Below are 27,221 nucleotides of genomic sequence, written 5' to 3'. Positions count from 1 at the left end.
GTGGGGGGATGTTGAAGAGTGAATCAGTATCATGTTGAACAGTGAATTCGACATCTTTACAGCTCTGTATGCAGTAATCTTTACTTTTCTTTTTTTCTTTTGCAAATGAGATGCAAGGCAATTTTATTTATAGAGCACAATTCGTACACAAGGCAATTCAAAGTGCTTTACAGCTACATAAAATCACAAGAAGACAAATAAAATCAAAAAACATAAAAAATAATCATTCATTAATTAAATTAAAAGTGAAGAGTGCAGATAAAATACTTTCAGGTGTCATGCACAGCTAAATAGAACTGTTTTCAGCCTGGATTTAAACATTGTCAGAGTTGAGGCCTGTCTCACATCTTCTGGAAGACTGTTCCAGATTTTAGGAGCATAAAACTGAAACACAGCCTCACCTTGTTTAGTCCTGACTCTGGGCACCAGCAGGAGACCCCTCCTTGAGGTTCTCAGGGTCCGAGTTGGTTCATATGGCTTTAACATGTCAGAGATGTACTTTGGCGTTAGACCATGAAGAGACTTGTACACAAGCAGAGCTGTTTTAAAGTCTATTCTCTGAGCGACAGGAAGCCAGTGCAGAGACCTAAGCACTGGACTAATGTGGTCGTATTTCCTGGTTCTAGTCAGGACTCGAGCAGCAGCATTCTGGATGTACTGCAGCTGTCTTACAGCCCGTTTAGAGAGCCCAGTGAGCAGGCCGTTACAGTAGTCTAACCTGCTGGAGACAAACGCATGGATCAGTCTCTCTAAGTCTGGTTTAGACACTATTCCTTTGATTCTGGCAATGTTGGTAAAACGCTGCTGATGTTACTGATTTAATGTGGCTGTTAAAGTTCAGATCTGAGTCCAATATTAACCCGAGATTTCTAACTTGATTATTAGGTTCTAGAGAGAGAGTCTCAAGGTGACTGATAACACTTTCTCTTTGTTTCTGTGGGCCACAGACAATGATTTCAGTTTTGTCTGAGTTTAGCTGGAGAAAATTGTTTTGCATCCACATACTGATCTGTTCGATGCAGTGACACAATGTATCGACAGGCCGTCAGTGACACGTAGATCTGAGCGTCATCTGCATAGTTGTGGTAGGACACATTATAGCTGCGTATTAGCTGGCCTAGTGGAAGCATGTACAGATTGAACAATAGTGGTCCCAGGATTGACCCCTGGGGAACTCCACAGGTTATAGCCATTTGGTCTGAGACACAGTTACCAATTTCAACAAAATATTTCCTGTCCTCCAGATAGGACTTGAACCAGTTTATAGCACAGCCAGAGATTCCCACCCAAACTTCTAACCTTAGATTAGATTAGATTAGATTAGATTAGATTATACTTTATTTATCCCACAACGGGGAAATTCACTTGTCACAGCAGCAACAATAGACATGAAACAAGAAATTAAAAAAGATAAACATTTTTTTAAAAGAGAAAAAGCAAGTACTAAAAAGTAAGAAGAAAAAAAAAGTAAGTACTAAAAAGTAAAGTGACCAAAAAGTAAAGTGACCTAGTATAAATAATATTGCACATTGTGAAGTTGAAATGAATAAATATAAATAATACGGGTAAAGAAAAATCTCTGTATGATTATCATGGGAAGGCAACAACATGATCAGTGGGTGCATGTGTTGTAAAGTCTGACAGCAGCCGGGATGAAGGACCTGCGAAACCTCTCCTTCTTGCACCCTGGGTGTAACAGTCTGATGCTGAAGGAGCTGTACAGGGATCCCACAGTGTCATGGAGGGGGTGAGAGGAGTTGTCCATGATGGATGTCAGCTTAGCTAACATCCTCCTCTCACCCACATCCTCTATGGAGTCCAGGGGACAGTCTAGGACAGAGCTCGCTCTCCTGATCAGTTTGTTCAGTCTCCCTCTGTCTCTGTCCGTACTGCCCCCTCTCCAGCAGACCACAGCATAGAAAATTGCTGAAGCTACCACAGAGTCGTAGAACGTCCTGAGGAGAGTCCTGCACACACCCAAGGACCTCAGTCTCCTCAGCAGGTGGAGGCGACTCTGGCCCTTCTTGTAGAGGGCTTGTGTGTGGTCAGTCCAGTCCAGTTTATTGTTGAGGTGAACACCCAGGAATTTGTAGTTCTCCACCATCTCAATGTCCAATCCCTGGATGTTCACCGGTGTGAAGTGGGGTGTTTTCCTCCTGAAGTTGACGACCATCTCCTTTGTTTTGCTGGTATTTAGCTGAAGATGGTTCAGCTCACACCAGCTGACAAAGTCCTTGATGACCGTCCTGTATTCCAGTTCGTTATCCTCAGAGACGCATCCAACAATGGCTGTGTCATCGGAAAACTTCTGGATGTGGCAGTGTGTGGTGTTGTGTGTGAAGTCCGATGTATACAGGGTGAAGAGGAAAGGAGAGAGCACCGTACCCTGAGGGGCCCCTGTGCTGCAGAGCACCACGTCAGACACAGTTATATAGCCTCACATACTGTGGTCTGTTGGTGAGGTAGTCTGTAGTCCATGTAGTCCACAGAAATGATCTCTGTAATAAGATAGCATGGTCAACTGTGTCAAAGGCAGCACTCAGGTCCAGCAGAACTAAGACTGAGACTTTGCCTGCGTCTGTGTTCAGGCGGGTATCGTTTGTCACCTTGATCAGAGCTGTCTCAGTGCTGTGGTGGGGCCTAAAGCCTGATTGGAAAGTATCAAAAGCATTGTTAGACAGGAGAAAGTCACTAAGCTGTTGGTATTCAACTTTTTCTAGGACTTTGCCTAAGAATGGCAGGTTTGATATGGGCCGGTAGTTGTTCAATACTGTGGCATCAAGGCTGCTCTTCTTTAGAAGAGGCTTAATGACAGCAGTTTTTAAGGCCTTTGGAAATGTTCCAGTCTGAAGTGAGATGTTGACTAGATGAGGGAGTTGTGGTAACAAACTGCTCAGCACAGACTTTAGAAATCTAGTGGGCAACTCATCAAGGCAGCACGTTGATGAACTCAGACTGCAGATGGTCTCTTCGACTGTTTTGTCAGTAACAGGTGTGAAATGTGTCAGCTCTAGGTGTATAGCTTGCTGCAGAGTAGTTATTTGTGTTGTGGAAATGATTGCATTCTTAATGCCTTGAACTTTGTCATTAAAGAATGTTGCAAACTCATCACACTTGGATGTAGAGATGAGTTCTAAAGGCTCGTGTATACTCTCGCAGCAGTGTGTCGCAGTGAGCTTGTCGCAGACACGACGCAGTTATTTTTGATTTATGCCTTGAAGCGCTGTCTGCGCTATGTTAATCCCACGCCACAACGCAAGAGGGACAATCACGAACAAGCTAGGATTGTGGGTGTTACGGTTACGGAGGTCATTCAACAACAATGGCGACTGGACGAATGCGCACTTTGATTGAGATGCAGCTGATCGATCTAGAAATAGAAGAAATATTGCTACTACTGGAGCTGGCAGAGAGGCGAAAGAATCGTCACAGTTAGCACGGTTAGCGTCAGCCGGTTAGCAAACCGGAAATACGCATAGTGTAGAGCGGATGTAGAGTTGACCAATCAGAGGCCTCCTTTCTCTCCTCCCTGCGGCGATGTCTGCGGCACTGTCTGCGGTGAGTTACAATTTTGAGGAGGTGCACCAGAGTGTCTGCGTAGTGTCTGCGTAGTGTCTGCGTTAACTGCGACACACACGCAGACGACCTGGTTTCCGAGTATAAATCAGGCTTTAAGGCAGTGAAACTGGAGGGTTTGTTAATCTGTTTACTGTAGCAAACAGGACACAAGAGTTGTTACTGCAGTTTTTGATGATTTCAGAAAAATAACTCTCCCTTGTTCTACGCAAAGTCTGGTTGAACAGACCTAGCTTTTCTTTGTAAGCCTTATAATGAACCTGGAGCTTTGACTCGGCTCTCCGGCACTCCCTTTTCTGTGCCCTGACCGACTCTTCTTTCCTCCATGGCGCCCTTTGCCTACTTTTAACCATTCTAACCTTGACAGGAGCAATGGTATCCAGAACATTTAAGAGACTTGATGTGTAAGAGTTCAACAGATCATCAACATTCGAACACGGGGTGTTCTCAAACCTAATCATTTGCATAAACTGTGTCCCTGTTCTGTCATTTATGAGTCTTCCCTGAACAACTGCAGACCCAGCTGCTGGTTTGGGTATAACAGATAGGTCGAAGAAAACACAAAAATGATCAGATAAAGCAACATCGACCAAATCCACATTTGAAATAACAACACCCTTTAAAATGAGCACATCTAGAGTGTGCCCCCTGCTGTGGGTGGGCTCAGTCACATGCTGAGTTAAACCAAACATTTCAAGGACAGCAGTGAGCTCTTTAGCTTGCTTGTTATGGACTTCATCCACGTGCACATTCAAGTCCTGTGGTGAAGGCGATGGTGGAGCTGCTGAATCCTGTGTTCGGGATGCTGGAGGTGCTGCTGTGGCTGAATCCTTTGCTGGGTCCTTGGGTGGCGAGGCAGGAGCTCTTCTCTCTCAGCGGCAGCACAGGACCCGGTCCTGGCCCTGGTCCTGGCCCTGGTCCTGGTCCTGGTCCTGGTCCTGATCCTGGTCCTGGTCCTGGTCCTGGTCCTGGTCCTGGCCCCTTCTGATGCCTCAGAGCGTGGAGGAGATTATCCGTCAGTCGTCTCACTCCACCTCTTTTTCTTGAAACAGATCATCTCTTTGCCAGAAAATATTAAAGTTCTCAATGAAATGCACTCCTCTGGACTCACAGACTTTGGACAGCCATGTGTTCAACTGAAGCAGCCGGCTGAATTTGTTTATCCTCCTGTCCATGTTTGGGAGAGGTCCACTAATGAACGTTGGTATCGCCACTTTATCAAGACTCTCACATAGTTTCTCAAAGTCTTTTTTTAAGAACCGCTTAATCAGTGTGTTTTTGCAACTTTTAGAAATTCAATTTTGTGCTACTTCAGTCAGTCTGACATGTTTACGTTTATTATAAATTTGGATTTTAGTCCAGTTTTCTATTTTCAAACATTATTTAAACATGTCATGGATTATATTAATGTTAGTGTATGTATGTCTCTGCAGGTACATGTATTTTACAACAGTGCAGGAGCGCTCAGCTAAGATTGAAGGAGCTAGCCTGGATGGAACAGAAAGGGAGTCTTTGTTCACCACTGGTCTGATTAGACCAGTAGCTCTGGCTCTGGACAACAAGCTGGGAAAACTGTTCTGGGTTGATGCCGACCTCAAACGAATTGAGAGCAGTGACCTGACGGGTGAGTTATCAGAAACTCAAGTCAGGCTTTTTCATGAAATAATAACGCACATTTTGGTTAAAAAATATATACAAATAGAAGCATCAGCAGATGTAGGATATATACACCAAATGGTAAGAAGTGATGAATAATTCAGAATCTAAAGTTACTACATGTGTGATGCTAAAAGCTCCTGCTAAAGCCTGGGTTCACACACACATAGTTTTCCTATGTGTGTGTGCTCCCAGGCTTTGTCCCACACTGCATGTACTGTAGAAGACTGTGCTGCATCCTGCTGTTCATGCCACCACATACATGACAGAGGAGGGAAAGATTCATATGTCCTTTTTGGTGAAAAATAACCAAACTTTGGAGCGCTTCTGCCTCAACGCCATGTTGGAAACATTCTGAGCCAAAATTCGAAGCGTGCACTCCCTCGGAGAACCGGTTCTCATTCCCATCCCTACGAACGACACTTGTAGGGAAAAAACTAATTGGGGGAAAAAGAATTGGGAAAGGGGAAAAGCAAAAATCCAAAGTAATAGGAAAAGCGTCAGAGAAAAAACACAAGCAAAGTTAGTATGAAATGGCAATTAAATCTACTAAAATCAAAAGCTGTATGGAAACCCACTTCATTCAGCTTGGCTGGAGCCTATCCCTGTCAGCACTCCATGTTAAGTAAATGTGCCATTCCACATTAATGTCACTGGACACTGTAAAGCTTGTTTACGACGGTGAAAATGTTGGCAGCATCAAAATGCCACATATGAAACCTGAGGAGACATCTACAGCCCACAGAGGCCCTCCCTGTTTAAAACACAATGTAATAAGTTACATTGACACAGATGTGTTGGTTTGGTTTCCAGCTACTTTTTCTCAATCAAATGCAAGAGATGGAAATTCTAGTAAGTTACTGGAAGTGAATGGTAAATGGACTGTACTGATATTGAGCTTTTCTAGTCTAACCACCACTCAAAGCTCTTTTCCACTACAAACCATTCACTCATACACTTAAGCCGCATTCCCACTGTAGGAACCTTTGGCAGTTCTAATAACCTTTTAATCCACGGGGCCGTTTTTTCCCGCATTCGCACATACAGGAACTCGGGACCATCGCCCTCAGTTCCTGTAACCATTTCAGCTCCTTCTCCGAGGCTGGGTCTGTTCTGGGTTCTATAGGAACACATCTGACGGAGGTGTTTGGTGGTCGGTAGCTCCGCCCCTTGTCATGTTGTCAGGCTGAAATGTTTCCTCATACGACACGGGCACAACCGGCGCGTGTTTGATAAGTTAAACCTCCACGTGGTCTCCTTTGTCTGCGGCCCTCTGCTCTCCTTCCTTCATGAAACCAAGAAGTATGGCCTGCGCTCCATCCTTCGTCTCCTGACTCTCTCTGTGAGCTCTTCCAGCCTCCATGTTAGACACCCGATGTGATCGTCCATGATTAATATCACCATCATGCAGACCATGAACACGGTGGCCTCCTAGCTCTCCATATTACCTTCTTTGTGGTGTTTTTTCTTCTCTCCTTACTTTTACCGGGTTTTGTTTTGTTGTTGAATGTGGCGCTAAACGGCTAAAGTAGCACGTCGCTGACGCAGATGGCTGCACGCCCCGCATCAGTCCCGACCTGGTCCCGACTCATGTGCGAATGCAGACTGAAACAGTTCCGCTGGGGAAGGACAGTTATCAGAACGAAATTCGAGGAGGACCGTTCTTAGAACGGCTGGAGCAGTCACTACTCTGTCCGAAAGCGGCTAATATCACCATCATGCAGACCATGAACACGATAGCTTCTTGGTGGTGTTTTTTTCTTCTCTCCTTACTTTTTGCGGGTTTTGTTTTGTTTTGTTTTGTTTTGTTGAATGTGGCGCTAAAGTAACACGTCGCTGTCGCAAACAGTTGCGCCGCATCAGTCTCTATCAGGTCCCGACTCATGTGCTAATGCAAACTGAAACAGTTCCCCTGGGGAAGGGCAGTTATCAGAACAGAATTCGAGGTGGACCGTTCTTAGAACGGCTCTGTCCGAATGCGGCTTTAGACAGCAGCTCTTAGTCTGCGGGGCACATACACATTCATACACTGATAGATGCTATGGTAGGTGGGCCACATGGAGTTCAGCGTCTTGCCCAGGAATGCTTCAGCATGTGGCCTCAGGAAGCAAGGAAATCGAACCACCGACCTTTCGATTGGCAGGTGACTGCTCCTCGCCCTGAGCTGGAGCCGCCCCAATGCAACACAATAATACAGTAAACATTCCAAGGATTAGAGTTGTCCATCTCATCCCATCCTGTCTGTCAGGCTGTCCACAGCACCACCCACAGACATCGTCCTGTAACACTAAGGTCTTGGTGTGCCAGGCCCCATGGCTCGGACTGTGGCACTCCGTCACTCATTGTTTCCTTGTGATTAACCTGTCTGCATTTCTAACTGCAATGTGTCCATGGCGTCAGAGTGAGTTCCTGTTTACATGTTGGACATGCAGCCCTCCGTCCACAGCAATCAAAGTAGAAATTCTTTCCTTCCCAGGGGCCAATCGCATTGTCCTCCAAGATTCCAACATTCTTCAGCCAATGGGATTGACGGTTCTTGGGGATCATCTGTACTGGATTGATAGGCAGCAGCAGATGATTGAAAGGGTTGACAAACTGAGTGGTGATGGCCGCACGCGCATTCAGGGACGGATATCTTACTTGACATCCATCCATGCTGTGGAAGAGATGGACCCACAGGACTTTGGTACAGACTTTGATACACACTGTCAAAAACTTATGTTGATTAGCTTATTGTAACACACTATATTGTTTAGGGCCTTTAAATATACCTTTAAAGTCATGACTGTTTCTTCTATCCAGCATCCCACCCTTGTTCCCGTGACAACGGGGGCTGTTCTCACATCTGCATTGCAAAGGGTGACGGGACACCTCGCTGCTCCTGTCCGATGCACCAGGTGTTACTGCAGGACCTGCTGCACTGTGGAGGTGAAGCCACACAAAATATGTCCCAACTTGTGTGTGGAGACAGTCTGAAGGAATTTAGGAGAAGCTTTTACATTCAAAGTGAATTCAAAGTTTATTTGATATTATTACCTATTGGTATTATGTATACTGCAAAAGAAGAAGGGATACTGAGTAGCTACTGTGTAGCAAACTGTGTTTTAATGTCTTTGTTTTGTCTGACGCTGTCCTCTGTCCTCCACACTCTGACAGCTCTTACTGCATGTTGAAGGTCTCTTGAAGTCCAGTGTTCACCCCATTTAACATTTATTGTAACACGTCTCTCTGGCTCTTTGTGCCTTTTCTCTTCCTCTCCTACTATATAATGTTGCCTCCCGTATCTCTCTCAGAGCCGCCTACCTGCTCCACAGAGCAGTTCACCTGCTCCACTGGAGAAATCGACTGTATTCCTATGGCCTGGCGTTGTGACGGCTTCTCTGAATGTGAAGACAGCAGTGATGAAGACAACTGCCCCATCTGTTCTGCCCTCCAGTTCCAGTGTGATGAAGGAAGCTGCATTGATGCTCAAAGCCGCTGTAATGGTGAACCCGACTGTGCCGATAAGTCTGATGAGCAGGACTGTGAAAGTAGGTTTACTCATTCGATTTGGGCTCAGTTGGCGTGCCGCTGTTGGTAGCTTCCATCTCCCCTTCGCCTTTCTGTGTCTTATGTGTAAAATAAACTTCAAAATTTGTGTTTGATAAGGCACTGAGCTGTGATGAATCAGCATCGTTTTACCCTGCCTACACCAGATTAATGATATTATATAAAGCATTTCTATGCTCCTGTCAGGTGGGCTGGAGTGGAGAATTTAGTCATGAAGACTTTCTCAGTTTCAGAGAATTTAATAGCAGTGCTTAATGGAAACAGCACAGTTGAATAAGGTCACAGCAGCAATGCAGTGCAGTGCCTACACTCGTGCATATGAGCCTCCAGCTGAGAACATGCTGACAGATGTGCAGAACAGAAGAAAAGGATCCATGAATGCACTTTTCTGATTTAGACAGAGAACTTTGAAAAACTAAAAAAGGATGACTTTTTCACTCAGACATAAAGCAGCCACATTTGGAACACTTTGGGAAGTGCTCATTAACCTGAGAAGCGCCTGTTGGTATTGTTCTTCACAGGTTGGATGTCTTCAGTATAGTTTTACAGTGCAGAAAAATAAAAGTATGGCTGTCCAAGCCTCCAGCTTAAAGCTTGCTTTACTTTGTCAGTACAGTTTGCTGATAAGAACGCACTTGCTGTAAGATGTTTGTCTCGGAGAGATTTCGGTTCACTCAGAGGACACGTGCCATGCTAACTCTTAACACTGATAGGGGTGTCCATGTTTCCTTCTCTCTTCCAGCCATCTGCTCTTCCAGTCAGTTCCGCTGTGGTGACAACCAGTGCATCACTAAGAAACAACGCTGCGACAACTACTCGGACTGTTCCGACGGATCAGATGAACTTGCTTGTGGTAACAGCAATAAAACGTTCACACAACAGAAGCATTTATTTGTTCTTCCTCATGAAGTCCTTTTACATTTCCTAAACTTTGCTGAGACTGCTTTTTTCCCCTTGTCCTTTTCCAGAGTATGTTTCCCCTCCTTCAAGCTTCATCCCGAACCCTGATCCCAACCCCATCGGCCCAGTCATTGCCATCATCCTGCTGGTGTTTGTGATTGGGGGAGCTTATTTTGTCTGTCAGCGTGTGGTGTGTCGGCGTTACAAGGGCCCTAACGGGGCTTTTCCTCATGAGTACATCAGTGGGACGCCCCACGTGCCCCTCAACTTCATCGCCCCCAGCAGCTCTCAGCATGGTACCTTCCAAGGTTAGATGAGGCGCACAGCAGCAGTAGTATACAGTACAGCAGTGCTCATATGATGTGCTACTAATAAGATCTAAATGTGTGCAGGTATTTCCTGTGGGAAGTCCATAATGAGTTCAGTCAGCTTAATGGGCAGCAGCAGCAGTGGAGCTCCTCTCTATGACAGGAACCATGTAACTGGAGCTTCATCCAGCAGCTCATCATCCACCAAAGGAGTCTTCTACCCTCAGGTGCACACACACACACACACACACACACACACACACACACAGTTTGCTATCTGTATTCTGTAAAATAACACAGATATTTTTTGTTTGTAGATCCTGAACCCTCCTCCTTCTCCAGCCACTGACCGCTCTCTCTACAATACAGAGATCTTCTATTCCTCCAACAGTCCATCCACCACCAGATCATACAGGTCATACAGCTCTCACAGTCTCCTCGTTGTCTTCCACTGCATTGCCTGGACAGTAGTCCACCTTTGGGAGGACTGCTGCCTTCATCAGCTTTTGATTAACTTGTTTCACACTCAGTTTGGCTCAGTTTCTACAAGCCCTGGAAAAGGATGGAACCCCCACACCTGGATGATTTACATTCAGCTTTTTATTTAAAAAAACACAGATATGACTTATTTATTTCCTTGCTTTAAATAGCTGGATATTCTGGATTTTTAAAACAAACCTTAAAAAATGTATAAGATTTTACTGGGGTTTTTTTTTTCAGATGAAGTGGAAGTAACACACACACACACACACAATCTCAGTCAGTCCTCTGTGGCAGCTCCTTTGACTTTTCTGCCAGCTTGAATTCTTTGAGGCTTTCACTAATGAAAAGCAACCTTCTTCATCAGTCAGGTTCCATCTTTGTTGTACAGCAGCTGACAGACCAGCTCCGCAGGATGGAGCTTTCTTTTTTTTCACTTTCCAACATAAAGTTCAGCTCAAACTGAGATCTGGACTGTTTGCTGGTCATTGAGCTGATGTGTCTTTCCTGGAGAAAAGTTTGGACCCTCTGTGCTCTGTGGAGAGATGCATCATCATCATCATCATCCTCCTGAAAACGAATGGATGCGTGCACCTGTGCATCTCCTGCAGAGGTAATGGCTGCCATCTCCCCTGGTCCTTTCCCTCACATCAGCCCCAAATGTGAAGGTTTCCTTCAGCCAGTCATCTTTCTACGTTTCATTGGAGCAAGCTAAAGTTGCAGCATCGTCTCCATGGTGATTCATCTCTGAGTCTCACTTCCATCCAACCATCCACAGTCCATGGCTGCTTCTCTTCAGCCGCTGTGACCTGCTTTTCTTCTCTTTAGGAGTTACTGATGCTTCACTTTGGCTTCTCTGGATGGAAATCCCATTCCCTTCAGCTGCTTTCTTACACTTCTCTCACAAACATCGACTCCTGTTTCTGTCCATTTGTTTTACATTTCTTTTGTTGGACATTTTCTATTTTCAGACATTTTGCTTTGAGTTTTCTGTCCTGACTCTTTGACGCCTTCCTTGGTCGACCTGTATGTTTCCCTTTTACAACCTTCCCATTTTGTGCTGACACAGCTGACTGGGAACATCCCCATTCGGAGTCTTAGGATCCTCTGCATTGTTTCCCCTGACAGCTCTCCTGCTGGGGCCATGCTTCCTCTCAATCAGCAGCAGCTTGTTTTCACTTTTCACTGCAGACTCTTTGTGCAGGTTTTTGTTTTTGAAATGCAAATTACAAGCAGAGTCCATATTTTTTTCTTTTGCATTACCTCGAACAAAATACAACAGTGTATTGCTTTTCTAGGTCTGTTTCACTGGAACGTTCACACACGAATGAAGATAGTTTTCTTTTATCTGTGATTTTAAAATAAAAGCTGAATGAGCATCCAAAGTTTGGGGATTCTACATATTTTGTCAGCGGTCATAACTTGTGCTGATAAGTCAAACTTTTCTCATTCTTCTCATATCTTGATTTTAAATTCTGGGAGAGGTGGCACATCTTTCAAACACAGCAGGCCAGAAATATGAAAAAGTGCAAATAAAGTAAAAGTTACAGTTGAGTGGACTGGTGCTGGAAAAACATACAGACACCATTAAGAGCTGGTCGAGGTTAGTGCAGATTATACTGTGTGAGTATGTAGAATATGTGAGTCTAATATATTGAGATGAAACAAAAGGTTCACAAAGTATTTTGATAAGCTGAACATTTAAGTCCAGATTCTTTGCAGACATACGGTGAGGCACTGTGAGCTTTCAGACCACAGGGTCCACAGATGGGAATCTATTGTCTTCCGTGGAGCCTGATGGGACATGTAGTTTTTCTGTCTGAAGATGAGAAAGATCTTCAGATGAGAGATGCCTTCCCAATGTTGCTGCTTCTATAGGCTCTGCTGGATGAAGTGAAATATTTCAGTGTGTGCATACAGAAAGTGATAGGACCGTGTTGTATTGTGGAACCGTGCCGGCGTGGTCCCTGAAAGCTCACCTGGAGCTGACATGTCCTGCTGGTGCCTGCTGTGGAGAGCGTTTACACACAGTGCACTTCGCTCCTGTCGAGCCGAAATCAGCCGGCCTGAAGCTGATTTCTGTTAAGCTCTAAACTCTGTAAACTTTAGCAACATTTGAAACATTTTCAGGCGAGAAAGTATTGGTTTAGATCCCCAACGTGTTGAAAATCTGACAAAATACCGGCTGTTTACAATTTTGTTCCAACGAATTCGGCGCTACTAAAGCTAGCCGCAGTGAGTAACACACTTCTGGTTATTTTCACAAAATAAAATACCCGTTGCCTTTTATCATAGGGAAAGCCATTACGATACAATTGGTGCTTTTGTTTTGAAAACAGGAAGTGAACCTACCCTCATTGTAGCTAGCTTGAAACTGCCGTTTTGACAGGAAATGACGATCGGCGACGTCACGTTACGTTGCATCTTGGGTAGTTTGAGTATGAGTAGTAACCTCATGATGCATGCTCAACGTTTCGGAGAATCCAGTATGCATCAGGGAACTTAAAAAAAAGTTAAAGTTAGTAGGAGTAGTGGGAGTAGTAGGAGAAGTAGGCGGTTTCGAACACAGCCAATGTATGACAGCTTGAATAATGACATAAATGAACTCTGTCTCTTGTATCCCATCAGGCCGTACCACCCGATCCGTGGTGCTGCTCCACCCACTACGCCCTGCAGCACTGACGTCTGTGACAGCGACTACACCCCCCACCACCCCCCTGCTGGGCTGCAGTCCTCAGCAAGCCGCTGGAAAGCGTCGGGCTACAACAGCCACGGCAAACACAACAAATATTACATGGACCTTAACTCAGACTCTGACCCGTACCCTCCACCCCCCACCCCCCGCTCTCAGTACATGTCAGCTGAGGAAAGCTGCCCCCCGTCCCCTTCCACTGAACGATCTTACTTCCACCTGTGCCCCCCTCCTCCCTCTCCCTGTACTGACTCCTCGTGACCCTCCAGCAACTTGGGAGCCCAATGAGGAAGAAAGGGATGAAGTCCGAGCTGCTCCCACCCACAGCACCAGGGAAAGAACACAGACCCACCTGGGACCCACCTGGGACCCACCTGGGACCCACCCACAGCACCAGGGAAAGAACACGGACCCACCTGGGACCCACCTGGGACCCACCCACAGCACCAGGGAAAGAACACGGACCCACCTGGGACCCACCCACAGCACCATGGAAAGAACACGGACCCACCTGGGACCCACCCACAGCACCATGGAAAGAACACGGACCCACCTGGGACCCACCCACAGCACCATGGAAAGAACACGGACCCACCTGGGACCCACCCACAGCACCATGGAAAGAACACGGAGCTCGGCTGTCAGCTTTCAGTGCCTTGTGTCCCACTTTGCTCAATTCCTCCTTCCTGTCACTCTGAGCACTATCTGGGGAGTTGTGTCCTGCTGGAACATTTTCTAACTCCTGGCCACCTCAAAGTTCAGAGAGGGGATGATGAATACCTGGAGCAGCTCCTTCCTTAACTTCCATTCCGTCAGATGAGGAAACTTCTTTTGCTGGGACACCTTTTACTTCATTACAAAATTTCAAGATTCCCATCTAGCTGAACGAGCTCCTAAATCCTCGTGATGCTCCGTAAGTGTTCAGCGTGAGGACTGAAGTCACCGTGTAAAGTTTCCAGTAGGTGGAGAGAGAAAACCTCAAAGCCAAGCCCACCCCCATTGACCCCTGTTTCACACCACTTGTCTCCTCCCATCTCACAGTGTTTCGGAGACACGGCAGCAGGACTGTATATAGTATTAGAATATTTGGAATTTTTTTCAGCTTTTATTTGTACTGGCTGCAAACAAAGAACAGCTGGATGAGTGTGAATGAGTGTGGATGAGTGTGGATGAGTGTGGATGAGCGTGAATGAGTGTGAATGAGTGTGAATGAGTGTGAATGAGTGTGAATGAGTGTGGATGAGTGTGAATGAGTGTGAATGAGTGTGAATGAGTGTGAATGAGTGTGAATGAGTGTGGATGAGGAACTGAGGGTGGATGAATGATGGACAGCTGTGAAAGACTGCAGGATGTACAAACAGGACAGAGTTGATGACTGAGTGATTGTATGACTGACTGAGTGGATAGATGGGAAAGGTCCATGAACAAATTGTGAGAGGTGATGGACATTGTTTTGAAGTTGTGTCTCTCCACATCTGAAATCCTTTGGGGCCTTTTGAAGAGAGAGCTTCCCTCACCCAGCAGAGAGACCCGACCACATACCAAACCCACATCTATATATAAAGCTATTGTACATAATGATCATGACTGAGTTGTAAGAAGTAAATGACATTGTGAATCTGAACCTCTTCCATCACCCTTTCTTTACTCTCATAGTCCTGTTTACCAAAAGTATGTTTGCTGCTATCCTGTACATAACCTCTCAGATACTATGACCTGAATTACACAGAAAGGCCAAAATGACCACTTTCATTCTGACAGTTATGAAGCTATTTTACACTTCCTAACGATGTATCCTTATAGCATCTTGTGTTCTTTGTATGTTTCTGTGTGTGTAGATCATTGTGTATGTTTCTGTCGGCCATGTTTGATTTGAAGAAGTTCCAGCTGAGACGTTTGATCCTGAACTTCTCCAGAATCAGGTCCCATGAATCGGACTCCCACTCACACTTTGGCTCTTTTGTATGTCGCAGTGATTTCTTTCACTGTCATCCTGAGTACAGTGGGCATGAGAAGGGGTGTTAGTTTTCCTAACAAGCACTTGAGTTGTTTGCCACTGCTACAGTGAACCCTGCTGAGGACTTTGAATCCTGCAGACCCTGTAAAGCCAAAGCCAGAAGTCTGCCTCACATTATTAGTAACTTTTATCTTGACTTTGTCACATTTAGTAAGACATCATGACAACGTTGCAGTAACCCCCCCGACTTTTGCTCTTTTGTTACGGGACTTCCTATGATAAGCATCGATGACCGGGAGGATCACTCAGGCTTCTCGCTATTTTAAAGACCAACACCGTACACACCCACTGTTCAGCCTGAGGACACATTGATTTATTTCACTTTTTTGAAAGAAAATGAAGCTGGGACCAGAAGCAGCAGTGCTGGGAATGTATGAAACACCACGGTGATAAAGCTGCTCTCCTTCAGAAGAGACTGGCTCCTTATTGGAGGAGGTTGGATGAGTCACAACATAGTGTTGTTTCCTCACAGATGCGTTTTCCAGCACTTTTTAAAGGAGAGGAACTTCTGAACTTACAGTAAGCGTGTTGCTGTCAGCTGATCCCTTCATGTCCCATGGTGAGACGGAGCTGATGCCTGGAAACTGGCCTCAGATCAACTTCCAGGTTAGCTAGCTAAAGTAGCCTGTGCACAGTGCGTCAGTGGGTACTCTGAGCAACATTTATATCAAGGGCTCTAAGCCCTGTGTCAAACCACTAAACCTTGTATTTGCTATCTCAGCTAAGAATGCTTTGTGTAATTTACACTTTTTGTATCAAAAGCATTTTTATATAATAAAGGTTTTATTTTAAGGAATATTGGCCTACATTTTTTTCATCACTGAGTTATTGCTGAAACCAGGGAATGCTGAGGTCCGTTATTGTACAAATCAGTAGAATCAGTCAATGAGTTGATCTCACAGAGATATTCAGGAACAGAGATGTATAGTAACGAAGTAGAACTACTTCACTACTCTACTTAAGTACTAAAATGCTGTATCTGTACTCGACTGGAGTATTATTTTTTTCTCCTACTTCCACTTTTACTTCAGTACATATTTTCAATGAGTTTATTACTTTTACTCCGCTACATTTTTTATGTGCTGCATCGTTACTCGTTATTATAAACATGTTAGGAATCATTCCAAACCCCACAGTCACTCAAGTGTGAAGTGATGGGAGATGCTTTAAAGGGGGAAGGGACATACTTGCCAATACATATTCTTTTGTTCAAAAGAGTTAAGCTCAATGTTTTAAGGTGCTCTTGTACATTCCGCTGTACTGCTGTTACAGCCAAACATTTTGAATAATATAAACAATTTGATTTTCAAACTTTTGACTGATTTCTTTAATAACTACATCACACAATACTTTTACTTTTACTTTCAGTACTTGAGTAGTAATTTTAAAAATAAACTACTTGCAATACTTAAAGTTATGGTAGGTAATCCTAGAGAGCTAGCAAGAGAGCTAGCAAGATTCGAAAGTGGCCCCTCCTCTAAGCTCCACCCCCCCCTCCCCATTCCGTCAGTGCTTCATCCAAAGCCGGTAGAACCGCGTGCGCACACGGAGCAGGGAGCCGACAGAGGGGGGCGTAGGCAGAAAGCAGAGACATCTGATTGGTTTTTTGTAGGCGCTCCATTGGTCAGCTTTTTCTCAGTCCTACAGCTGCCACAGGTCTGATTATTTTCGTCCCTTTTTCTAAATACATCTTGTATAGATTTCTCTCAGGATAGACGGACCATTTCACCCAGTATTACAAAATGTGTTTCTGAACAGGATTACCAACCATGTCTTTAAGTACAAAACATGTTTAATACTTTAGTACTTCCACTTAAGTACGGTGCTTAAAGAGCACTTCTACTTCTACTCAAGTCACTTTTTTGATAGAGTACTTGTACTTCTACTCAAGTCTGAATCGCTAGTACTTTATACATGTATGTTCAGGAATCACCGCTGTAGTCATTAACAGCTCTGACCTGTGGGGCAGGGCCCTCCACTGTGGGTGGGCCTTTCATTGGCTCAAACACTAATATTAAAACCAATCACTTTGTGACAACACCTCAGGTCTCAGAGATGGAATCAAATGATTGAATAGAATTTATTTCAAAAGGACAGCTTGCTGTGCTGCTTGGAAATGTCCATCTGAAAGGAGATTTTAGACTCTTTGTTTCCTTGTTGGGCCACCAGGACATGTTCCAAGTCACACAAGTCTCTGTTTGCTGGTCTTTACTGTGAGAGGGTGGCATCTATTGGTGGAATACAGTAGCTGTGACCACTGATGGATGGCAATTCTATGATTCAAGAACATGACTTATGTATACAACCACAATAACAATAATGATGATAATAGTAGTAATACTAGAGTAGCATTAGATTTAGGGTTTTTCAAGAAATATGTCTGCTTTAAATGTCATTGTGGCTCTGCTCTGTGTTCCAGCTGCTCTGCTCATGTTCAGATATACAGAGCAGAAAACTAACAGCAGGGGTCTGTACCAGGAAGCAAAAGTTAAACACATCCAAGGGCACTTCTGTCTGGATTAACTAACCCCAACAATGGAAATCTCAGCAGTACTGTGACGCTGGTCATCAGCTGGGCGAGTCCAGACATTTCTCCAGCTCTGGAAATGTGCGCGTTGATGTAAAACAGGCAGAGCTGCAACACAGCTGCTGCAGAAAAAGTAAGAGGACAAGCAGACAAGAGAGAAAAAGATCAGTATCAGAGTCGCCTCATGACAGCAGGAGCAGATCTGATGACATACCGCTGCGTTTAAGAGCTGTTTTAAATGCTCTTTGGAGCAAATAAGGACCAAACAGAAAAAGCATTCACACCAGTCAACGGGCAGATTGGAGATGTCTGAGCTCAGGCACGCTCAGGACGGGAGATTGGACTGAAGACAAGTTTCAGTGCAATCTGTTGGTTTCCTTAGCTAGGAAATTGTTTTTGAATTGGCTCTATATGAATGAATTGGATTATTTTATAAATAATTATTATTACAATGAATTGAATTCCAATTGGCTTGAATTGGACTTTATTATTTAAGTGCCTTGAGATTACATTTGTTGTAATTGGCGCTATATAAATGAAAATTAATCTCCTGTCATCCAACCTCTAAAATATTCCATGAAAGGGTTTTAGTTGTTCCCGGATTTTGTAAGATGACGAACATGAACATACAGACATCATGTGATGCAGTTTGGTGGGTTTGACACGCCGACACAAACACTGTCTGAGAAAAGAAGAAATGGCTTTGAGTTCAGAGATTTGAATCAACATGCTTGTTGGCTTGTGCTGCCACATGTTTGAAAAGGATGAAGGGGAGAGTTCTTCTCAGGAGGCCTACACGGCCTTCCAACCTAAGATAGCTAGATCTCCTCAAAGCTCTTCTGTCTGTTTTTTAACTTTCTATGTGGACTGATTGGTCTGGAGGTGGTGCTTTTTCATTTGCTGATCAGAGGGATTCAGGATGAAGCAAGCTCAACACCGCCGGACTCTCTTTGTGTGAGCTGAGGCTCCTCTCAGCGAGAACGAGCACTATGATGGTGGATCTGATCTCAGTCATAAAGAAAGCCGCTTACTGAAAGTACTGAAAATGTTGCTCCAGTTCAGTTGGGAGGCCTGCTTCAGGAAAACTGTTTGTTGTACAAATGAACAAGTTATTACCTACCTGCTGTTTATTACCTACAGCTGCCTGCACCAAAGCTCTAAAGTGATGAATTTGATCAGTTCCTTCAGCTCTGCCATTGTCCCAGAACAATGCAGAATCACATAAGTCTGACCACATATGATATAATATAATGGAGAATCTACATTGTGAATTATTCATTCAAAACTGGGTTCAGGTCAAAAGGACAGATTTTTGTGAGGATTTAAAGCTCATGGTGGATCAAATCAAAGCATGTCTGCACCCAGATGTTTCTGTGGTGGAGTTCCAGTATGTTGGGGCAGCAGCATCAGAACCAGAGACTCAAAGAAACCGAACCAACTGATCAAAAGGCTGGTTCTGTGCTGGGGACTGGTCTGGAGCTGACTGTTAAATAAGCTCGCTTCACAAGTTAATAACATAAAGAACACTGTAGAAATAACAAACTGATCAAAGAAGAGTCTTCAGGTGCAGATCTACAATTTATCTGTAGTGATATGCAGTCTACTCTGTCTATTTATCTAAACATGCACATCAGTTATAAGCACATGGACTGTTTGGACAGAATACTCCGAGGACAAAGTTGCAAACTAAGACATTTTCAAAGAAGGTGAGAGGAAGCAAATGTGTAAAGTGAAGTGGTAGTCTCTCCAGTTTAGCCTTTCCAGCTGGCACGCAGGTGCTGAGGGCTGAACAGAGAGGGGGGGTACAACTTTATTCTGTGCTCAGCACTCTGTAATTACGCCAGCTGCTTGTGGGTTGTCTCCACCTTTCCAGCTCCACTTTCACCGGTTTTAACTCCCTCTCCTCTGAGATTCTTATTAAGTTCTCTCACAAAAAAAGCGATCCACCTGCCAAATGAGCACATCTATTGGCCTGCAAGGACTCCATGTTGATTTGAATGTGATATCTTCACTGTGGGATCAGTTAGGCTAACCACCTGCAGTTCTGCGTTCGCACACAATACTTTGAAATTAGTTTTTCAAAACAAAACAAAACAAAAAATAGATATATATCGTTAACAATATTGCAGCAATCATACTCAATTGTTTCTTGCTGAGAAACAAGCATATTACAAACAATTGCAATAGAAAAAGTCATATTAGCACATAATCATAAGGCATTCCATGAGCCTGACTGTGAATGAATGTAGAATTATTCATATGGAACATGTTTAGCTCAGGAGGAGTTGAGCAGAGGGTAAACTTACATCATGTTAAGGGTTAACAAAGAGCCATTGTTTACTCAGTTCTTTTGATACCCAGTTAGCTGTATCCACTTTACCCTTCAAAGGGCCGAGGGCCTCTGGAGCCTATTCAGCTGATACTGGGCAACAGGTGGGCTCAATCACAGGTTCCTGAGTATTCAGCCACATATCAACATTATTCTAACAGCAGTCAGTGGGGCTGCAAGTATTCACACAGTCACACTTATGTGTGTTTGAATACAAAGTATTTTACAAGTAAAGGTTGTGCATTCAGAAGGTCAGATTATGTATGTACAGATGGAACACTTTTCAATCTGGAAAAATAGGGTAGAGTATTAAAACTCATGGGAAATTTTATCTTGAATGGTTAGGTTCTCAACTTAAGGCAATTACCATTTTGACTAAAACAGCAGAGCTGTTCTCTGAACTCTATTCTCTGAGCGACAGGAAGCCAGTGCAGAGACCTGAGCACTGGACTAATATGGTCGTATTTCCTGGTTCTAGTCAGGACTCGAGCAGCAGCGTTCTGGATGTACTGCAGCTGTCTTACAGCCCGTTTAGAGAGCCCAGTGAGCAGGCCGTTACAGTAGTCTAACCTGCTGGAGACAAACGCATGGATCAGTCTTTCTAAGTCTGGTTTAGACACTATTCCTTTGATTCTGGCAATGTTTTTTAGATGGTAAAACGCTGCTGATGTTACTGATTTAATGTGGCTGTTAAAGTTCAGGTCTGAGTCCAATATTAACCTAACCTAACTTGATTATTAGGTTCTTGAGAGAGAGTCTCAAGGTGACTGATAACACTTTCTCTTTGTTTCTGTGGGCCACAGACAATGATTTCAGTTTTGTCTGAGTTTAGCTGGAGAAAATTGTTTTGCATCCACACACTGATCTGTTCGATGCAGTGACACAATGTATCTACAGGCCGTCAGTGACACGTAGATCTGAGCAAACACCGTAACAGGCGCTGCTGTCGGCAGGCGGCAGCACGCAGTGATACGAAGGGAAGTGAGAATAATGCATAACTTGCACATTAAGTCAGGGCCCATAAGATTTATGGGACACAATTCTGACAGCAAAAATGAATGTCTGAAGGAGGACCCATTGCGTGTGACGCACGCAATGGGTGTGACAAAAAAATTTATCATGTGAGTCACAGTCAGCAAGTACATTTTCACTGCAAGACCCAAAAGGATGTGTATCAGTAAGCATTTCTTCATAGCTGTGTGTGCGTGTACGTGGTGCCGTCACCCGGTTTCAGCGGTGCCGGTGAGGTCACATCACTGTCTAACTCTGTTCTTTTAGCAGTGCAGTTGGACTCATCAGCTCGTGCTTATGAGTGCAAACTTGCCCTTTCTCGCAGCAGCTTGGCTAAATTGTTGGTTTCACCATCTTCTGATTTCATGCAGCCTGCTGATCTGCACTGCACATCACACGTCTCACTGGGGCCTGATAAAGATTATGAGCGGAGGTGGTTTCGCACTCCTTTTGAAAAACTTTCTACTTTGTTTTGGAACTCTCAAACTACTGCGCTGGCGGTGACAGCAAGAATTTTTTGACGTTCACTGCTCCTATCCCCATGTCTCCTTGGCAAAACCCAAACACTAGCTTTGGCAGGGAGTGAATGAAAGAAGAAGAAAGCTGCAAGAAAGAAGCTGATTGGGATTCGCGGGAAATTTAAATTTAAAGTTTTCCAAATGATTTTCTGCATACAAAAAACCATTATTGAGTACATTGTCAAAGAACTCTGAAACTAGTTCCGACCACAAGGTTACATTTTAAAGCATGCTTTTTATCTGAAACAGATATGTCTTCCTTACGTATGTTACCTACTGATCTTTGGGCCAAGAACAAATACGATGTGGGGTTGATAAAAGGCTGTGAACCGGTAATTGACACCCCTAAGTCTGACTATCTTCCATGTCAAAAACAGTACCCTTTGAAGCCTAAAGCAGTTAAGGGGATTAAGCCTATTTTTCAGTCCCTACTGAAAGAAGGCATAACCCATAACCCCAAACCATTATTTCTTGTTAAAAAGATGAACCAGATGTCAACCAGATGAATGGATTTTTGTACAGGACCTCCAAGCTGTGAACACTGCAGTTCCACGTGCTCCCACTATGCCAAATCCCCAAACCATTGAGTCCCAGATTCCCTCCAGATGCACAGTTTTTCTCAGTTGTCGTTTTGTCTAACGTGTTTTTCTCTGTCCCTGTGCACCCTGACAGCCAGTTTGGGTTTGCATTTCAATTTGAAGGGAGGTCTTGGACTTTCACCCGCTTGTGTCAGGGTTATTGTGAGAGTCCCACTATTCACAATTAAAAACAACTCTGCTTGGCACCATCAACAAAAATCGTCGGGAGCTACCAGCAACTGCAAAGGAAACCTCGGCGCGCCAGTTGTACCCCACACAGGTGTTCACATCTGTAAGTGCCTTTGCTGACGGTGTTTGCAACAAAAAAAAAGAAATCTGTTTATCTTCTGAGCACCATCACTGCACGAAAAGAGGGATTTGTGTCACTGTGGACAGCAGTGAACATCCGCGAATTTGCCTAATTTTCGGACGCACCTGGGCGCTAACAGGCAGACAAACTTTAAGTTTGTTGAGCGAGAAAATCGTCGGAAACGAACCCGACTCGCGGCGGGCTCTCACAGCGGGGTGCTAATGGCCCAGCGATTAGCACCCCGCTGTGAGAGTGCCTGGACCTCTCACTGGCCTCGCTGGTATTGGACGAAAAAGGCACGTGATTACATGAAAAAGCTCCTGTAAAGCTGACCGCCCATTGGCCAATAAGGTTAATATATGCATACTTTATATGGGCATATCATTCAGCAATTATGATTAATAATTGTGATTATGATTATTAATATTCCTGGGATGTTTGTGTACTTCATATATTCACGTCATTCTTATAAGCTGCACTATGACTAGGCTATGAATGCAGGCATGAATGACGTGAATCTATTGAGGAAATGAAAAAGGAAACTTTTTTTTTTAAAGCGCTTTTATTGCCACACCACACAATGTACATAGCTTACATTGTAATAAGAATCATGTTGATGATAAAGAATTGAAAACTATATACACACACTGCTGTAGCCTACAATATACACAATAAGCCTAAACGCCGCCGTTTGGAATCCGCATTCTTACTCCGGTCCCTGCAGGGTCTGCGGGAGTTGTCAGACGTCCTCATCCTGGATCAGAAGCTGGCTTCTGGGAGCTGTTGGAATAACCAATAAATAATCAAAACATAGTCTAGCCATGCACAGCATATTGACAACTTGTCTATAAAGTAACAAAAGTCATATTGACAGCGTATATGTTCTTACTCTCTTTCACTCTTCTGTGGTGAGACTGAGAGTATTTCGGGTTGGCTTCAAGACGCGCCTGTAGCACAGCACACAGGTCCGTCACGCAGCTAAAAAAAACAACAAACAAGAGGAATGAATAAAATGACCAGTGCTTAAAAGTGTCAGTGCCAGCCGTGGTAAAAGTCAGCGCCGCTCACCCTCGATAGTGTCCCCGTCTGCCTCTCTGAAGTTCGGACTGTTTGACACCGCCTCCTTCAAGCGACTCGTTACATCCATATTGTGAGGTGACAGTAGCCTGTAAAAACAATAGGCCTATGGTTAATTAAAAAAAAAACTGCATTAACATAACGTAACATCGGGTCCAACTCAACTAGATATTGGGAGAACATTCACTTATTCTTACCCTTGACCTGGATTATAATGCCACGGTGAGTTATGCAGGCGGCGAACTGCTTCCTATAAATTGAAAACACGAAATACATTTTTTTAAATAAAGCAACTCACACTGGTTTTCACGTGATGGACACAATTAAGTTGAGTTTAGCCTAAAGCCACAGTCAATAACCTACTCCGCGATTTTCGGATTCTGTATCCGCCTTCTCTTGGGCTCTTCAACTTCTCTGGAATGTAACTCCAGTCCGTTCTCGACGGCCATCTTGCCTCCAACCTAGCGAATCTCTGGTCGATTCCCTCCAGCACCCTCTCCACGACCGTGTCCACAGTGCTGGCCACCATACGAGACATTCCGGTCATAGCATTCAACAGGACTTTCATTTTATCTGCCTGTAAGCAAGTGTGTAAGTAAGTTTAATATACAGCACATTTAAAATCAGCGAGAACTGTCCCAAGTGCTGTACAGTGTCAACAAGACTAAAATTAAACAATCAAATGGTCATGTGCAAGTAGAAAAAAACACACAAACCTGTAGACCCGCAGAGAGTTGCTGGGGAGTTGAAAGCAAGTCGTCTTCCAGCCATTGTATTCCGCAAACCAGGGCAGTTTTCACAGCACGGGACCTCAGCGATTTCTGTCTCCCTTTCTGCCGCCAGATCTGGGGCCCGTTGCACAAAAGTAGGATTTAGACATCCAGGATGAGTTACTTAGCCAGGTTCAAGGAATCCAAAACATGGGCGCCCAGGCTTAGTTGGTTGCACAAAGGCCAAGCCAGGATGAGCAGACACGGATTCATTGAGCCAGGTGAAAGCGATCCTGGATAAGTGCACACGGCTTGCTTAAATAGACCCCACGATCGATCATAGATTCACTGATTCACCATGGCAACAAGGGCGGCGTATTTCTCCCCAGCGGAGCAATAATTATTAATGGAAGCATATGAAGAGGTGAAGGAGAAAATAAAACAAAAAGGAAATACTGCCACAGTTAAAAAACAAAGGGAGCAAGCGTGGCAAACCTTTGCTGACCGCCTGAATGCGTAAGTAGTGCACAAATACACACTCACCACTCCACTGAAATTATCACAATTAGGCAGTGTTCGAACTACGGGGGACTCGGGGGATCCGAGACCCCCCCGAAAACAGGATTTGGGAAATGTTGGGGGGTCTCTAAAATATTGGCAAAATGTGATTTCCCCTGATGAGTTATGATTGCAGACGCGATGTGTGTGGAGGTGTGGAGCCTGTGTGCATAATTGGCATAAAGCTGTGCTGTCCGCCGCGTATGATTCTGTATAGCTTCTCATGTGTTTTCGAGATCCGCGCTCTGAGTCAAGCGCAAGCAAGCAACCAAAATGGACATGGCAGCAACTTTTTATTAAGAATGTGCCTGCCCACACATTGCCTGTACTGTTTTAGCAGTGAAAAAAAAACGCAATTAAAGGACTTGCAAGCATCTTCATCTCCTTCCCTGGGCATAGAAGACTCTGTGACATCAAGGAGGAGTTCTATAGGATTGCAGGTAAGAATTTTTTTTAAATTTTTTTTTAAATTACAGTTACAATTACAATGTTAACATTCAGAGTAAGATACTCATTGCATCGTATTACAGGTTTCCCCAATGTCATTGGTGCAGTGGACTGCACACACATCAAAATAAAATCCCCCTCAGGTGGCCATGAGGGGGATTTTGTGAACAGGAAAAACTTCCACAGCATCAATGTACAGGTGAACATGACTTTTGATAAAGTTAATTAATGAACACTGTACATTGCCTGTACTGTGCATTAATGGGTTTAACATCTTATCATTTCAGATGGTCTGCAATGCTAACTATTTGATCAGTAATGTTGTGGCAAAGTGGCCCGGCTCGGTCCACGACTCCCGAGTGTTTCGGAACTCGGAGATCTATCGGCGCCTATCACAAGGTGAGCCACAGAACCTCTATTGATAACCACTTTTAACATCATGGCTGTGTTAAGAATGTCACTACTTATGAGGTTGTGATGGTAACATTTTGTGTTCACAGGTGATTTCCTGGGTGTATTGCTGGGTGACAGAGGGTATGCCTGCCAGCCTTTTCTGCTCACTCCATTTGCAGACCCTCTGGAGGCACAACTGGCATACAACCATGCCCATGCCAGAACAAGGGCCAGATAGAAATTACATTTGGCCTACTGAAGGCACGCTTTCAGTGTCTGAACCACCTGAGAGTCAGCCCAGACAGGGCATGTGATATCATTGTGGCCTGTGCTGTCCTCTACAATGTGGCCTGCCTGAGAAAGGAGAGGGCCCCCAGAGTGCCAGCTCTCATAGACTGGGACATTCCTGCCATCTTCCCAGATGACGACTGTGGTCGGCTGGTCAGAGACCAATATGTGTTAAATAATTTTAATTAATATGCATGTTGATTTAAGTTGGGCCTGCAATGGCAGAGGAATTTTTGTTGGTTTTTGTGCTGTATAGGCAAGGCAATTTTATTTGTATAGCCCATTTTTACAAACCATTTGTCTCAAACTGCATGCTTTGATTCTGTGCTTTTTGTCTTGTAGAGCACTGTGTGACTTCAGTTTTGAAAGGAGCTGATGGTTTACTTGCTTTGATTCATCCTTGTTCAATAAAGGAACATCATGGTACACTCTAATGTGCATTTATATTTATATGGTGATGTACTTTATGTGTAGTCTGTGGGAAACTAAATTATCTAGTGGTTCATCTAAAATCATCAGTTATCTAAAATGATTGTAATTATCCATCCATCCATCCATTATCTTCCGCTGGTCCGGGGATCGGGTCGCGGGGGCAGCAGCTTAAGCAAAGAGACCCAGACGTCCCTGTCCCCGGCCACTTCCTCCAGCTCTTCTTGGGGGACCCCGAGACGTTCCCAGGCCAGCCGAGAAACATAGTCCACCTCATCTGACTCCTCTCGATGCGGAGGAGCAGCGGTTCTACTCCGAGCCCCTCCCGGATGACCGATCTTCTCACCCTATTTCTAAGGGAGAGCCCAGACACCCTGCGGAGGAAACTCATTTCGGCCGCTTGTATTCGCGATCTCGTTCTTTCGGTCACTACCCACAGCTCGTGACCATAGGTGAGGGTAGGAACATAGATTGACCGGTAAATCAAGAGCTTCGCCTTCTGGCTCAGCTCCTTCTTCACCACGACGGGCCGGTGCAGAGCCCGCATCACTGCAGACGCCGCACCAATCCGCCTGTCAATCTCCTGTTCCATTCGTCCCTCACTCGTGAACAAGACCCTGAGATACTTGAACTCCTCCACTTGGGGAAGGATCTCATTCCCGACCCGGAGAGAGCATTCCACCCTTTTCCGGCCTAAGACCATGGTCTCAGACTTGGAGGTGCTGATGGTCATCCCAACAGCTTCACACTTGGCTGCAAACCGCTCCAGCTCTCACTGGAGCGGCCTGACGACGCCAACAGAACCAAATCGTCCGCAAAAAGCAGAGACCCGATTCTGAGGTCGCCAAGCCAGACCCCCTCAACGCCC

At 44.6% G+C, this 27,221-nt stretch overlaps 1 protein-coding gene and 1 long non-coding RNA gene across 2 annotated transcripts in view; both read left to right on the top strand.

The window, feature by feature from the left end:
* The window catches only part of lrp5 (low density lipoprotein receptor-related protein 5), a 112,354-nt gene extending 95,865 nt beyond the window's left edge, over positions 1 to 16,489 (top strand). Inside the window, exons 21-29 of the mRNA XM_075469280.1 lie at positions 5,010 to 5,200; positions 7,709 to 7,918; positions 8,035 to 8,160; positions 8,526 to 8,762; positions 9,524 to 9,634; positions 9,750 to 9,989; positions 10,074 to 10,216; positions 10,307 to 10,404; positions 13,098 to 16,489. Coding sequence (XP_075325395.1) covers positions 5,010 to 5,200; positions 7,709 to 7,918; positions 8,035 to 8,160; positions 8,526 to 8,762; positions 9,524 to 9,634; positions 9,750 to 9,989; positions 10,074 to 10,216; positions 10,307 to 10,404; positions 13,098 to 13,422 — 1,681 coding nt within the window. The 3' untranslated portion in view covers positions 13,423 to 16,489. The remainder of the gene's footprint in view (positions 1 to 5,009; positions 5,201 to 7,708; positions 7,919 to 8,034; positions 8,161 to 8,525; positions 8,763 to 9,523; positions 9,635 to 9,749; positions 9,990 to 10,073; positions 10,217 to 10,306; positions 10,405 to 13,097) is intronic.
* Positions 16,490 to 24,980: 8,491 nt separating this feature from the next.
* On the top strand, positions 24,981 to 25,640 carry LOC142384583 (uncharacterized). The gene is made up of 3 exons (XR_012770076.1): positions 24,981 to 25,236; positions 25,327 to 25,442; positions 25,531 to 25,640. It is a non-coding gene; the product is annotated as an uncharacterized LOC142384583 (long non-coding RNA).
* The last annotated feature ends 1,581 nt before the right edge of the window (positions 25,641 to 27,221 follow it).

Source organism: Odontesthes bonariensis, chromosome 7, assembly GCF_027942865.1.
Source record: "Odontesthes bonariensis isolate fOdoBon6 chromosome 7, fOdoBon6.hap1, whole genome shotgun sequence".
NCBI classification, from domain to species: Eukaryota; Metazoa; Chordata; class Actinopteri; order Atheriniformes; family Atherinopsidae; genus Odontesthes; species Odontesthes bonariensis.
Note: the sequence above shows the minus strand (reverse complement) of the source record. Positions and strands in the feature narration are given on the sequence as shown.